Here is a 15,626-nt window from a genome sequence, read left to right on the forward strand (position 1 = left end):
AACTTCAACCCTTAATTTCAAAATCCAACCAACCAACACTTGACAGATAATGATTAGTATTCTTCTTTCTCATACTTTTTCTCTAACACGTCCTCTACTTTAATCACTATCTCAATCCTAAATTTACCTTTTCTATGAGGAAGTTAACCAATTTCACTTGAAGATGACTTTTGGGCACTCATTTTTCTCAGCTAAAAGAGGTCACGCATTGTCCCAATAGGATCATTTTCAAAGAGAAATGCGAAGAGAATAATTTCTTCCCAAAGAACTGCTGGATTTTCTTTCTTGATTCTTTTCTCTCACAACCCTGTGCAAATATGATATAGAAGGACGCAGCATAAAAGACCTGCACTTTTGCACGGGAGGTGCAAGATTATTAGCCAGCAAATTTTCCAAACCTTAGCTGATAACAAACTTAGTTGTTGTTGCATTCTTCTTCAAATAGTCTGTGGGGAATGTTGGAGAGGAAAGATGATTCTAATGAATTTGAATTTAAATTATGTAAACCCATAAATATATGGTCCGATCCAACCTAATTCCATTAAATTAATTTGTTATCGATAAATGGAAAGAATAAGACATCGGCAACGAAGATAAAGAAGTTCATAACAGTACATAATTCTGCAGGTAACTATTTCATTCCATCGCCTTGTCTAATCAATTCACAATGAATTAAGCGTCTTAATTCAACTATATTTGTCACAGTTATTTCATACCTTATAATTATTTAATACATTAATTCTGTATATATTTTAAACAATTCAAAACATTTGTAGTTAATAATTTATTTTTTTTATATGCATAAATTTCTATTTTTAAATTTTGGGCAATAGATTATTCGGAAAAAGGCAAATTATTTGGTCCTTCACTTTTTTTTAAAAATTACTTTTAAAAGGAAATAATAAGTTTTTCTTTCTCATTTTTTATTTTATATAAAAAAAGAGGAACCCTGTCATTCTGAGGAATTATGCATGCAAATATTTAATATTACGGTTATCCAAAATTCTATTGCTCAAACATATCTATATTTACATTAAATAAGTTGATAAGTGCAAACAACGAAATGATTTATGAATATGAATTTAATTTTCTAGTTTCATTTTTTTTTTTTAACTTTTTCTCAGAAAAAATAAAAAATAAAAATGGAGAAAAAACTTGTAAACTAATGCACAACGAAAGAATAATGACATCTAAACAGACAACATTCAAATATTTAGTGGCCCCTAATTAGAGCAAATTGTAATTTGTTTGTTGTTCAAGGGGCTGAAGTATGTATTTTTTTAAATTTCTCTAAGAAAAATAAGGTAATTAAAGAAATGTAAGAAGACTTATAGGTAAAATTATCTTTAAGACATCGCTTATTGATCTAGCATTACTTATCATTACTATCAATTCAATTCTTTATTAAATAGTATTAACTAACATTTTAGTTTTTAAATACATCTTTAGAGCAGTAACTGTTTTGTAGATAAACCTTGAGCACGCTGTGTGCACTTATACAAATTTTGTGAAATATTTTTTTGATTAATTACATATTTAAATATTTTGTTTGGAAGAAATAAATAGCAGACTTTTCTTCTTGTAAATGTACGACAGATTTACTTCATTATTTTTATTATTTTGTTTAATATTAAAATATATTGAGTATGACGTACAATACATAAAAATGAAACTAACATTTTCTAAAATTAGTACTTTCTTTGCGGCGCAACATTACTCCAAACAATGTGAATCATGATAAATCACAGCTAGAACCAATTTGTTTTAAATATATACAATAAAATATAAAGAGTTGATTGCTGTCAATCAAAGTATTACATCTTATACTTCATAATTAATCACTTAATCTTATAAATTACTGAGCTCATCTTAGAGACAGTCTATTTACATTTGAAATCTCTCATCGCCTTTTATATTTTTTTCCCTCCAGACTTAATAAATTATCAGGCGTTTTAATATCCAGTTAATACTGAAATTTTAACGTTTATAATAAGTTTTTATTCTAGAGTCGTTAGGACGGACAAGCGCTCACACTTGTTTGGTTTTCATTTCACTTAAATTATGTTATGTCTTCTTTAAGCAGAATTTTCTTGTTCTTAACAAAGAGAAAGTGCCTCTTCTATGTATTTATCCTTCATTTTTGTTTTTGTTTTGTTTGTTTTTTTCAGTTATCTCAACTCTTTCTCGAAGCCTGAAACGTATTGACCAACGCAGCACTTGAAACGTTGTAACATCAAATTTTAATGCTAACACATTTGTAACATTAAATATTATTTTAAAAAAAATAAATAGAATTCAGACTAAGAAACGCAATCATATACGCATTTAATTCTTAGTAAGCAGCTTTGTATTGGAGTAAGGTCATATTCAGGTTTTATTTTGTTAAATCGTACAACTTTTTATGCGAATATCCAAAAATATACTACAAAAGGCAATCCGAGCTCTATTCTGGATTGAAAAATAATTCAATTTTTTTTTTTTAATTGTTGAATACAATCTAATAACATTTAAAAGGGAAATTAGAGGAAATATTTGGAGCCAAGGCAAATATTACTAGAATAAGTAAGGTTATTTATGTATATTCTGAAACAATAAATAACATACGTTATGAAATATATATGAGGACAATAAGATAGTATATTAAGGGTAAGAACTTTAGCCGATAAGTAATGGCCTAGACAGTGAAGTAAAATTTCTCATACTACGGGGTCTTCTGACTACTCTTCCTGCACATCCACCCACTATCATAGGAGATATCATCGGCGCAACAGTAGCTTCCATTCTGGTAGATGTCGGCATTCCTAACGGGCGAAATGATGATGGTATAGCAATCCTAAAGTTTCTAGCGCCCGCTAAAAAATCAGTTTTTGTAGTTTGCAGTAGAAACTGCTGTGACTGTTGCTGCTGCTGCTGCAGTTGTTGTAATTGCTGTTGTTGCTGGTATTGTTGATAATTATTATTGTAGGGACAATACAGATTATTATTGATTTCTGGTATGTATTTATCGAACCATCTGGTCGGCGACATAAGGCTGGCCGCTCGACACACTGATCTCGTCTGTCACACCTCTGTCAAATACTTGACTGGACATACACCTTGTCGATTATCACCAGATCTGATCATCACCATTCCATCTACCTCCTCGCCTATTTGAATAACAATCTGAAAATAAATAAATAAAATAAAGTACAAATGAATAGAAACATAGAAAAGTAAATATAAAAACATGTTTTTATAATTTATTTAGTAAAAATAGATGTTTTTAAGGCAGCGACAAGACTAACCTGATCTCTGAGCAGTGTGCAGTCGGCTACTTGAAGATTATGAGTCACTTGTAAAGCTCTTTCTCCCGGTTGCACTTTTGCGACATACTTGCTGGGGAAATATCCAACCCGGCCTAAGCATTTACCTCGCCACCAGTCTGGATCGCTCGTATCTATTACAGTCAGTTTGTATCCAGCCCTACGACATTTTTTGTTTTCATTCAATTTTTTAAAAAAATTATCACTGCAAATTTAAATTAGCTACGCAACAATGAAATATTTTCTCTTTTATTTTATAAAGTTCTCACTTTAAATCCAATTCATCTGAATGCCTGGACTTGAAATTGTACAACACTACATATAAATTTGTAGGTAGAAGTCTGTGAGGTTTCTGAAAAATGCAGATTATTATTATTATATTATTTTTAGGTAAAATAATTTGAATTTGAATGAATTAGTATAACTAACAATTTTGAGTATAGCCAAGGTAATTTATTTTTTAGCATAGAACCTTTTGGTCTGACAATACAGTTTCATTTCTCTATCAAAGAGTAGCTTAGCTTTCTTACACGTACATGCAAAATTTTCAGATGGACAAATATACTATTAATCAAAACTAATGTTCAAATAATGGAAGACCTAGTAAAAAGCAATTTATCTGCGTTGGCCAGATGCTACATCGGTTATATATAATGCCTCCGACACTGAGTATTACTTTCCTTATTGCCATTCCCAGCACCGAGTTGAAGAAGAAAGATGAGACTGGGTTAAGAGGTTGCTTATCTTAACCAATGTTTACTGAGAATTCATCAACTTGTACCCATTCTCTTGCTAAGGTTTTAGTTAATTTCATATTCACCAGTCTAATCATACTCGCACTTGCAGGTATTTTAAAACATACTCAGCCCTGTGCGCAAATCAGTGTCCTAGGCCATTTAGAAATCATTGTATAGCTAGTAAAGATCCAAATTTTTGTCATCGAATTTCTCTAACGCGGCTGGCTCTCGTGGAAAAGATATGGTCTGATGTTTAACGCCCTTTTCGGGACCCCTGGTAGTTTACAAGCGCACCCACAGTACATATATATCACATGTTCACTTAAAAAATGATACTTCCGAAATTGAACAATTTGATATATTTTTTTAAAATTTTGGCATGAAAATTAATTAATTGAAACAAATACTTATTTTAAGAATTTTCCGAAAACAATGAGTTTAAGGTTCTGAGATGCATGAATTTACATAAATAACTGATTTCAGAATTTTATCGTGTTGGTATCAGCAATTTAGTGATTAGAGTACCTACCATTTAGTTATTGTAATTTATTACTAAATTATAATTTATGGCAGGCTTATTTTTTTTATAAAAATAAGTTATTTATTTATGAATAATTATGCACAGTCTGTAAAATTTAGCATCTGTCAAAAATTCGTTAATTTAAATGTGACTAATGAGAAACAGAAAGTCAATCTTATTTTTTCATTCGGTGGATTTTGAGAACAAGAACTACAGCGAAAAGTTATACGAGTTAAAGTTAAAGTTATACGTATGTCGATCACAATATTTCTTACAGGGAAAAAAGTCGTAAACTCGTGTTACTTACTGGTGAGGGACAAGGAGAAGTGCTGGCGCTGGACACTGACTTTTCATTGTCATCTGGCAGTTCAACTGAGCTCATTCTCATATTTCTTGCTGACAATAATCTCCTGGAATGCACGGGACTGGAAGGGGCTGTAACAAGATCATTTATTTCATTTAATTAATTAAATAAATTCATTTCTGTCTAATATGGTTGTAAAGAGAAGCATGCTAGCGGTAAGCATCATACACCTAGAATATAATAAAAGGATACAAATGAAACGTTACGAAAAAAATAAATTCACTATCATTTTATCATCACATTTTACCAGCTACTTTAAGTAATTATTTTTGTATTAATTGAAAAGGGAATTTTAACACAGCTTTCGTCAAAAATCTAAATTATTTCTTATAATTCCATTGTTTTCTTCAAAAATAGATTACGAATTGGAGGGCCCATGCAAAAATAAAATCAATTAGGCTACATTAAATTTCTATCACATTATTTAATTTTAAACAAAGTTGCGCCTTAAACAATCTACCAACTATTCTAAATATCGCAAGCTTGTTTCCTTTTCTTTTGTATCTTTGACACTTACTAATTATTTGCTTCTCATTGCCTATTTAAGTAGATAAACATCATTTTATTAATTTTCATCATGTTCGAAAAAATTAATAAATTAAAACAATATTAATTTTATTTGTATTCAAATAGTCTTCCTTATGTTTTCAAATATTAAAAGTTTTTTATAAATCGCAAGCATGCTTCGTAAACAACCGTAAACATAACGGTAAATAGCTTGTAGTATTAATAATTATTTTTAGATATATATTTATGTATATATATCTAAGATAATAATGGATAAATAAATTTACTCTACATGGCTACCAATTCACTGTTAACCAATTAAAGCAAAAACTACATTACATCATAATACAAATAATTAAAGTAATTTACAAGGTTCAATTCTGCTTGTCCTCTAATAATTGCAGCTACAGCTTCTAGGACTATTAGATTGTTACATCTAATGTATGGATATATTCAAACTATATTAAACATTTCGTTTGGAGAGCTACTTGACCAATAGCCGCAGGTTTTGAATACTTCATTCTGTGGCAGCTGACGTCTTCTTGGCATTGATTGGATGTGCTGGGGCGGTGTAGCTGCTGTAAAATATTCCCACTTAAGGATGTAAATAAAAAAAAAAATGGAAATCTTTTTTGAAGGTATAAGAGAATAATAAATCTAACAAAAAGTAAATAATTTTCTAAAATCCAGTAAATGTCGTCATAGGAACTGGTAGCGAATCAAAATCTGTGATCATTAACGCCCGGAACCTTTTTTAGTACCCTGCCAGCTTCCGGAAAATGCTCTCTCGTTACAGGCAACACTGACCATCACCGAACAGGGAACTACAAGGAGCTCTTAGGAAGAGAAATGCAAACGAAAAGCAGATGGATTGCGCCCGGGGTCTCCCTAGGGAATCCAATCTGCTAACCAGTAAGCCTTCCCTGCTATTATTATTATTACCTTTTTCCATACACACTCACTCAATTTCACATGACCATGCGCTCAAATATATTTTTTTCACATCCAATAATGCTCGATTCAAACATAGAAGGCACATTGGAATAATTGCAATAATAAGCAGCTAGTTACACATTCTTGAAGTATTTTTAATTTCTAGTTGCTAGTATATTGGGCTAGGTTTCTAGTACTTTCAAATAATTTTTTCCAGAGAATTCAAGAAATTCCTTCTTCAGTTTACTACAAGAGGAAGTATTGCTATTGTGCAGTTTTAGGTTTTGAGTTTCCACCGGCGGGAATACACGATTTGAAGTCCATAAAAAAGGAAAAAGTGGTTTTTATTATGAATATATTATAAAATAATTTCATAGATTTAGTGTTTGTAAGTAATCATCAAAACTCGTGAACAGAAAATAGTTCAAATTGGATATTTAATTCAGGAACTGCCAGAGAACGGTGCACCTAATGAGTTTCTGACAAAATCGAACCACCAGTAGACCCATTTTACTGAATCGTTATAAAACTTTTTTGCAATTTTTTAAATTGGGTTAAATAGATTATTTCAAACTTGCTTCACTAATTGTTTGCTCGGAGATCAATGACTTTTATTTTCTCAGGAAACTTGAGGCACTTCGAGGAAAGGGTGGTGGTTAGACTTCGTCCAATGTGTCATTTTAATCCAATTTACGGTTTCAATACCTACACAGAATAATAAAAGTAAGAATTAAATGTGAAAGTAAAGTTTGAAATTTGAAACAAAGCCGAAAGTCAAACGAAATGATTTTTCCGTTTTACGCAATTATCGCAAAAACGACTCCAATAACGAGTAGCTAAACCATACTTTTTTGAAATCAAGCACTTTCACCCTGCTAAAGCTCGATAAGAGCTTTCTAACAAATCTGAAAGACGGTTGATGATTCAAAGAATGCGAAAGTACATTCGAAAGCACTTCTTTAAAGATATAAGAATGTATAGGGTTACTTTAAAGGAAAATTAAATATAAAAAATATACATTTTCAGAAATAACAAAGGAGGGTAATTTCTACGTCCATCAACAAATTTATTGTTTTTCAAAGAACCACAACTAAAAATAAGACGGCCACAATTATTTGCTGCGGTGGGTACATGGCTGATTTTAAAAGTAGCATGCGGCTACTTTTTATTTATTTGGCAAAATATTAGTAATGATGTACTTCCACTAACCTAGAAAACTCTCCTAGGCGGTTATAACCCCAGTAGCTTTGCGACTTCATCGTCGAGTGACGGGAGTAATTAGGAGCTTCTCTTCTCGGAGTGATCATCGGTATGTTTAAGTGTGCATTCAGCAATATCAATGTTACTTATAGCATTTCAAATGCTGGTGTAACAATACGAACAAATAACAAAATGTTTTTGAGGGCTAACTAGTTAGAACATGGGTAGCTAAGGACATGATCCTTCCAAAATAATGAATAAAAATCATTCTAATCATGTGTACCCTATAGGGTTTAGAAGACTATTTTTGTTAACCTCCAAATTTTGATGTCTCAATGAATAAAGAAATCGATATCTTAACTTTAAGTGGCAACTTTATTAATTTAAAGCTAGCAAATTTGTCTAACTTCCTGTTAGGCTTATTTCGTTCAAGTTCTAAACTTTGGGTAACTTCAAACAAACAAGATGTTCTGCTTTTGGTTTCCTAAGGCATAAATTCCACTAGCCTAACATCAGTAATTCACTGACAAAATCAGTCGGAAGTGTAATTAATTAACGCACTTACCAAGGATGAGAATTTTTATGTAGCGAATTCTGTAAATCCCAAGAGAATCAATCCGTTTTCTTATTTTCCCTTTTCATTGAAATAATTTAGTCTCCTTAAAGAGAAACTTAAGCGTTGTTAAAATTGTTTCTTGTTTTTGATAAAAATCGTTTTCTCTATAAACTTCTGCAAATACCGAATCTTTAGTTCAGATTCACTTATATAATTTTTTTTTTTTGTCTTCCACCCATTATGTTTATTTTTATTTTAGTTACATTTATTTATTCAATTCTTTAATCCTTTATGAGCGAATTTCTCTTAAAATTTTTAAAATATTTCAATATTTTTCGAATGGTCTTTGTTCATTTCTTTTCATATTTTTAATTTTTATTTCTAGGTAAATAATGTTCGTTCATGAAGTCATGCTCCCAGTTAATTTCTTGCTACATTAGTTTGTAATTTTTGTTTGTTTATGACCAAAGTCCCAACACTCCTTCTAGACCTTCCAAATGGTTATTATTATTTTTTTAAGAATTGTTTCACATATACTTACGTCTGATTTCAGAAGGAAAGTAAGAAAGCCACATTATGTCTAATTGTTTACGTTCTGCGAAGAGGATCATGTGTGAAATCAGTTTAGAATCAATGGGGACAATTTAGAATTAGATAGTAAATGTTTTGTTCAAGTTAATTAATACCAATTTATTATGAAGTTGTATATCAAGCATTTTAAGAATTAATTCAATTTTTTAGAAAATAACAATTCCTACTAGACTTTTTTACAATCCAAAGTAGCATAAACACTTCGTTATTTAGTTTATATGCTTGAACAAGGTAATAGACTTATATCTGATTTAACTGATTAATAACAATTGCATTTCAAGAATAAGCAAATACAATATAAATCTAGGTTCTACTCTTGACATATGCATTACAAGCATACTTTCAAATAGATGTTCTGGAAAATATAGTCATTTTTCCTTATTCCTCACGATCAAAGTAGTTTTTTAGCCATTGATAAATCCGGGTATGTTTAAAGTACACTTTATGCTTTTAATAATTTTTGATGAGATGAGTTAACTCGTGTTAAGACGTGTCAAATGTATTGAAGCCGAAAGAAGTACCTAAAGTCGTTTTCTTGTCGGGGCGTTTCCATTTAATTTTTTTACTCCTGCGCCAAATATATTTTCCTGCGCTTTGAATGTTACTCTAAAGTACTATTTTAGTATGACCTTCAGGATTGTGATTATCCTAGATAATCACAGACCTCTTTTTTAAGCCATTTGAACTCTTTAATAGACACTTTAGTTTATGAGGTTTTACATATCTTTCTTATAATGGAACACCTTTAGAACAGTTTCTAAAATAGAGCAAGAAACTGATTGAGTTATGTGATTACATATCCTTGATCACACTTTTTGCTGTTTTCCTTTAAGTTTTTACATGTTTACGCGAACTATGTTCTTTGGGGGAATTCGAGCTTGCTACCTCTTCACAAAAAATTATAACAAAACTTAGTTAAGCAATCCCACGGCAAGTTTTGCAATAAAAATGGGAATTCTATGCAAAAATGTATCAACCTGTGCATTAAGCTGAATTTGATTGGAAATTTTTAAATCGACTTTAGTATAATGAAACTTTTTGCTTGTGCATAAATTACACTGTTGTGTTTTTAATAACAAATATAATACGACATATTAACCTCTTGATGCTAAAAACAACGTATAAAGTCAAAAATATGTATAGTTTATTGCAAAGTAATAACGGTTATGATAGATAGGAACTGTTCAGAGGACACGTACACTGCAACCTTGATGAAGATGAGTGGCTGGATGCATGAGAAGATCCATGCGCAGAACCATGTGCAGAGCCATGAGCCGTACCGCCTGGCCTCCTTCTCTGAGTGTGTTCCGTAGATTCTGGCGAGTCCAACGACAGAGACTTCATTCTCAGGTTGAGCTTCTGTCTTCGTGGGCTATGCGGCGCTGTAAATACCAATGTTAGATGCTTGGGCTCTACAGAATATTAGAAATTCTATCTCGTTCATAGTGCGCACCATATTAACTACTAAATATTGTGTGAATTGTCATTTAATAAAGAAATATTGGACACGACGTTCTATATATATGTTATATATAAAATTTACTTTTATTCAAAGTGCATTGATGTGCAAATTTTGACAAAATAAGGAAGTTAAGAAATTGCAGTCTATTAATAATATATCCTAGAATTTGCAGTAATGTAAACTTCACGAAATTAGATAATAAGAATGGTAAGAAAGTATAGAAATTTCAGCTCTATTCAAACTAATATTTATTATTTATCTTGAATTATCTAGAATTTATAGTTTATCAGTTTATAGAAAAGAATCAGAGCTTGTTTAGTGAACGAGGATGCCATTACCATTCCTATTATAACGAGCAACGAAGCAAACCATTTGAACTTACACAGAAATAAAAAACTGCACACTAAATTTGTCATTAAACTGTTCCAAAAAAAAGAAAACAGAAATAAAGAAAAACCTTGCAATTGAGAAATCCATCCATTCAAAGGATCCATTTTTAAAAAACTATAAATTTTAAACAATTGAATATAGTTTCTACAAAGCATGCAATAACATGCAAGAATAATTTTACCCCTTTTTTAAAAAATAAAATAATCATAATTTCGGCAGTAACAAAACAGCCTGATGACAAGGGGTGCTAAGTTTAATCAGACAGCACAAAACAATATAAAATGTACAACTTTTACGGTAAGGTAATTTCATTTCCACATGCTACCTTGAAAATTCCACAAATGTCTTTTAAGAAATTAATAAAACTTGAATTAATTGCGGATTTTCTCTAGGAGCAAGTAAAATATTCAATATAAGGTCTTCAACGTGGAAAGGTTTTCTGCTATATTAAGGTTGTTTTTGTTTTTCACAATTAATTACCGGTTTTGGCAGAAGAGGTAGACTCGTACCAGTCCATGTAGAGAAGACCTGCATTTAGAAAAAAATTATACAGGAAAACAAAGATAAAAATTATATTCTGAGGCAGAATTTCTAGTTTTACTGTTAGTAATAATAAATTTAAAACAAAGTTTCAACGTATTCTATTTTAGACAGTTTGTGCTTTTAAAATTAAATTTCAGAATGTTATTCAAAAAGTTCTCAATATGTATCCCATTTTTACATCGTTAACATTAATGATAAAACAATCGGTTTTTTCACAAGATGCAAATTCTATCTTATTTTTAAAATTTAATTCAATTTGTAAACGTGTAATTTTTAAATCGATTTGAAGGGTTTTATAAAGGATTTCCAATCGAGAGGAATCGGTAAGGTTGTTTCTATTAAAACCTATTAACTGGAGAGTAAAAGAGAATTAAAAGACAGTAATATAAGAAATATAGAACATTAAATTTACAGAAATTCAAAATTATATTTATAAGTGCAAAAAGAGCCTGATAAAGTCGTCTAAACTTCACGTAGTTGTTTAAGACTTTGCGCAATAGAAGAAACATGCTCGCAAAGTTGACGACAACATAATTTATACGTTTCTGGAATAATTTCTCCGAAATTTCAATTTTGATCTTATATTTTCAAATGTTCAAAGATTTTTGGAGATCAGTGGGTGCATGAATTTAGAAAGAATTTCTTAATAATCTTAATGAGTTTTTAGGGCTGCATCAGAAAGCATAAAATTCTTATTGATAGATATATACTTGTTGTTGATAACTTGAAGTTATTTTTTAAAAATAATAATGAAGGCAGTCATGAAAGCGAGTTTTCATGCTGTAAGAAAACTATTACACTAGGCTTAATAATACAAAAATCTTATATAAAGAAACGAATCAGAATCCAGAACTTCTTATCTTAGAAAAAAAGTGATCTTTACCAGATATCATAATTCGATTTGAAACTAAATGAAAAAATAATGGGATTGTCAAAATATGAAGTGAATTATCTTTAAATTGAATACAATAGAAGTATAAGCTTTCCTGGTTTATTTTTCGGAAACCTTTTCAAAAATAGTAGTCGTAGAATTTATCTATATGATTAGGACTTATCGTTTAAATATATATTTTTAGTTTTAAATATATATACATATGTAATCGAATAACCTGCTATATACTTTTTCAAATGGCACTTTGGGAATTCCTGTTTTCTCAAATATATCTAATGTAAAATGTAAAGTTTGAAATTAAATAATAATATGCACTCTATCGTCACTTCTAACAGACACTTATTTCTATGAGAGTAAATAATAATTCGCTTAGTTATATCTCTATATCATTTCAAACTTTAAAGAGAAGTGCAAAATAAACTGTTTCCTAGAAGTTTCAGTACAACTATTAGTAGATGCTATTATATAACTGTGGTTATTTTGCCATGTAGAACAATATCGTAGAAGATTTACGAACTTCGCCCTTGTTTTCGTTAATTCCAAATTTATTTCTATCCAGCATCAGACATTGAGTCAATTGGTTATTGTAAGAGAATATGACTTATCCATATGTAAAGCTCCAGCCAGCTCCAATCACTGAGGGTAAAACACAATAAATAACCCAAAACAGTAAGCAAAATCTTTTTACACTCGGTAATTATAACTTAGTTCTCAAATCCGTTTTAGATGATAATTCATTTCATCTCAAAAACCAATTCTAACAGTCGAAATAAATCTATTCAGAGAAACAAGAGTTAATCTTGTCTAAATATTTAAATTACAATTATCCACGTATTTTTAACGACATGCTCATTAGGAAAATACAATAAGTATATTTGTAAATAACTAAGCCCGAGATGTTTCATCAAGTTTTCCACCATTAATTTATGACTTTATTTCATTTAATTTGTCTTCAACCTATCTTTTCTTAGTAAATAAAATTAATTCAATCTAAAAAAAAAAAAAACACATTAATTGATTTTAACCTCTGACTGTAGAATACATTTAGTGAACAGCATTGACACTATTTTCAAGTCGTTAATGTGGAAAAATAAATAATATTTTCAGAATGCGAACAATTTTTGTGGATGAATAAGGATTGATAAATTTGAAGGGTGAGTAATATGGATAATTTTTTTGTGTCCCTATTTCTTTTTATCATAAGCAGGAGGAGTATTTCTGACAACTAACGTAAAAAGATTTAAACTTTTTATTGTTGAATTTACATTATTTGTTTTATTTAATATTTTATTTATATTATTTTTTTGTTTTTGTATAAAACTGCTCCGAACATTCCATCTACCGCTCCCACTTCACTCTTTACTGCTTCATCTTACCGGTAGCTACAAGTAGCACTCACAACACAAATTTAAAGCAACTTACTTCTTTACTCTTTAAAACATCAAAATGATTAGTAAATCAAAATAAAATTTATTTTAAAACAATAATACATAAATAAAATTAAAAGATAACAAATTTGTAGCAAGGTGAAAATAAAACTAAAGTATAATAAAAGTGTCATTTTATCACAGTATGGAACAGAAGTTTATAACATAATTTCTAAATTATTGTAAAGGTATTGAGGAAACATGTTGAATAAAGTTCAAACAATTTTGTTGTTTTAGTTTCGTTATCATTATATTGGAGAAAATAAAAACCTTAAATTACAGAACACTCCGGTGATTTGGTGCGAGCCTCCAAAGTCATGGCGACCTTTTAGGTGTGCGTGGACTGGGGGTATCTGGACCGCTGGATGGGGTGGTGGGCGGGGAGAGCACTAGAGGCTGCCCGAATGGCCGCGTGCCCGCCGCGTAGTTGATGTGCTCACCTTTATTTTGCAAAACAATAACCGCAATAAAAATAAATAAAATAAAGTGAATAACTATATTATTTCATCCTTATTTCTACGTTAGTCGCACAAGCAAAATAAATCTTGTTAATTTTTTTGCATTCGTAAAGTTACCAAAGGAAAAAACAACGTATTGCATATTTGTAAGAACTTATTTCATGTTTAAAGATAAAAAAAACCGACAAGAAAAGTGCAGAAGGAATATGAAAGCCTTAAATCCTTTCTAGCTTTGGTTTACCTTTCGGTTCGAAGGGCAGTGAAGTGATATTTTCATTTGGATTGTATCTGAGATATTTTCATTTGGATTGTATCTCTAACAAAATTGATTATCTCCTCTAGGGTAAACAAAGTTCTTTATATATTTAGAAACTCGCTGACAATTTCATTACTCGAAAACAGAATAGACTGATAACAGGTATATACAGATGTAAATTGAGCAGTAGATATTTTTAATTTTCTTTTGATCTTGATACCCCAGAATAACTAATGCTATTTGAAATTTAGTTTTCAAATAACATTTTCCCACTTTCGTTCAAATTGAAAACTAATTTAATTTCTACTGATAATTTAAACATTATATAGCATGTACAAATAAAAGGTGGAGATGAATCACCTATTTTCCAAAACAGAACTTAATGAATTGTTGATCTCACTCTCGGGAATGGCCTAGAAGCAAACCGAATCTTTAGAAAAAACTCAAATAAGAAAACAATTAAAAATAAGAACAGGTTATTACTTCGAGAATAACATAACAGAATTATATATTATTAACGCCTACAAGGATGGCCAATCAGCTAAGTTCCTTCTTGCCGTCCATTATAATTAAAATTTAAACCATTTTAAAGTTTAAAATTCCACCTTCCTGCCATCAAGAGCAGGAAAGAGAACTACACATTGTCATGTCAAATCTCCAAGTTGAACAGCGGGCAAATCGGGGTTTCAGCAACTCTTTTCGTGAGATTTTCTTTGGGGATCGGGCCACCTTTAAAGTAAAGTGATTGCCATCATCTTTTCGCGCCCTAGTTTTTTCATGATCGTTCATCTACCGTCCCCTACGGCCTTTACCGACTGTAAGGGCCTAAATCTAGTGTGGGATTTCTTAATCCTTTCTGCCTGCTTCCCAATACACATTGGTCTTCCTAATATATTCTCTCTAAAAATTAGTTGAGAACATTTAAATAATTCTTTTAAAATTAGGTAATTTTTTGGAATAGTCGGGAGTTTGGTTTCTATACCACTTGAAGGTAGTTTTGGTTTTGGAGTAAAGCTATTTTAGATTTAGAGCATGCTCAGAAATTCATGTGAAGCAGCTTTTTATTTTTTAACTGCTATTTGCATACATATTAGATAATTTATAACAGTTCGTTTTCCTAGTTTGGTGAAGACACTTTTCTAATAATTTCTAGAACCTACTACTGAATTTTTCTTTCTCCTCTTCTTAACCATCGCAACGTGTTAATTTTTTAAATCGAGTTTTCATTAGGTTTTTCATGTTTCGAGATCCCCTACAAAAGAAGTGTTTGATGTTTAGTGTGTGAAAAGAAAATCTCCAACCGAAGAGAGAAAAACAATAAGTTCAAATTAGATTCAGTTTCGAAGACGAAGAATTTTCATCATTTTTGACAGCGACAGGTTCCCATCTGAGGAGTTTTGATAAACCAAACATGATGATTATCTCTGCTGTTACTCAGACGTAACCTGAATCAACGGAAGGAGTGCAGTCTATTTCCTATTTGAGAGA

At 30.7% G+C, this 15,626-nt stretch overlaps 1 protein-coding gene across 16 annotated transcripts in view; it reads right to left on the bottom strand.

Annotated features, from left to right (window-relative positions):
* Positions 1-2,042: 2,042 nt before the first annotated feature.
* Positions 2,043-15,626, bottom strand: part of Stacl (SH3 and cysteine-rich domain-containing protein) — a 235,961-nt gene continuing 222,377 nt past the window's right edge. For 9 of the 16 annotated variants that reach the window (XM_074117456.1, XM_074117447.1, XM_074117449.1 and 6 more), the window contains 6 exons: positions 11,043-11,090; positions 9,910-10,092; positions 4,867-4,994; positions 3,572-3,654; positions 3,285-3,462; positions 2,043-3,162 (listed from right to left, as the gene is read on the bottom strand). In XM_074117456.1, the coding sequence (XP_073973557.1) occupies positions 3,061-3,162; positions 3,285-3,462; positions 3,572-3,654; positions 4,867-4,994; positions 9,910-10,092; positions 11,043-11,090 (722 nt within the window). In that variant the 3' untranslated portion in view covers positions 2,043-3,060. Of the gene's footprint in view, positions 3,163-3,284; positions 3,463-3,571; positions 3,655-4,866; positions 4,995-5,799; positions 6,009-9,909; positions 10,093-11,042; positions 11,091-15,626 lie in introns of those variants that run through there. The other 7 variants (XM_074117451.1, XM_074117454.1, XM_074117458.1 and 4 more) reach the window with 4 other exon arrangements.

Source organism: Rhodnius prolixus, unplaced genomic scaffold (genome assembly GCF_049639745.1).
Source record: "Rhodnius prolixus isolate KJV_2025 unplaced genomic scaffold, Rpr scaffold_2, whole genome shotgun sequence".
NCBI classification, from domain to species: Eukaryota; Metazoa; Arthropoda; class Insecta; order Hemiptera; family Reduviidae; genus Rhodnius; species Rhodnius prolixus.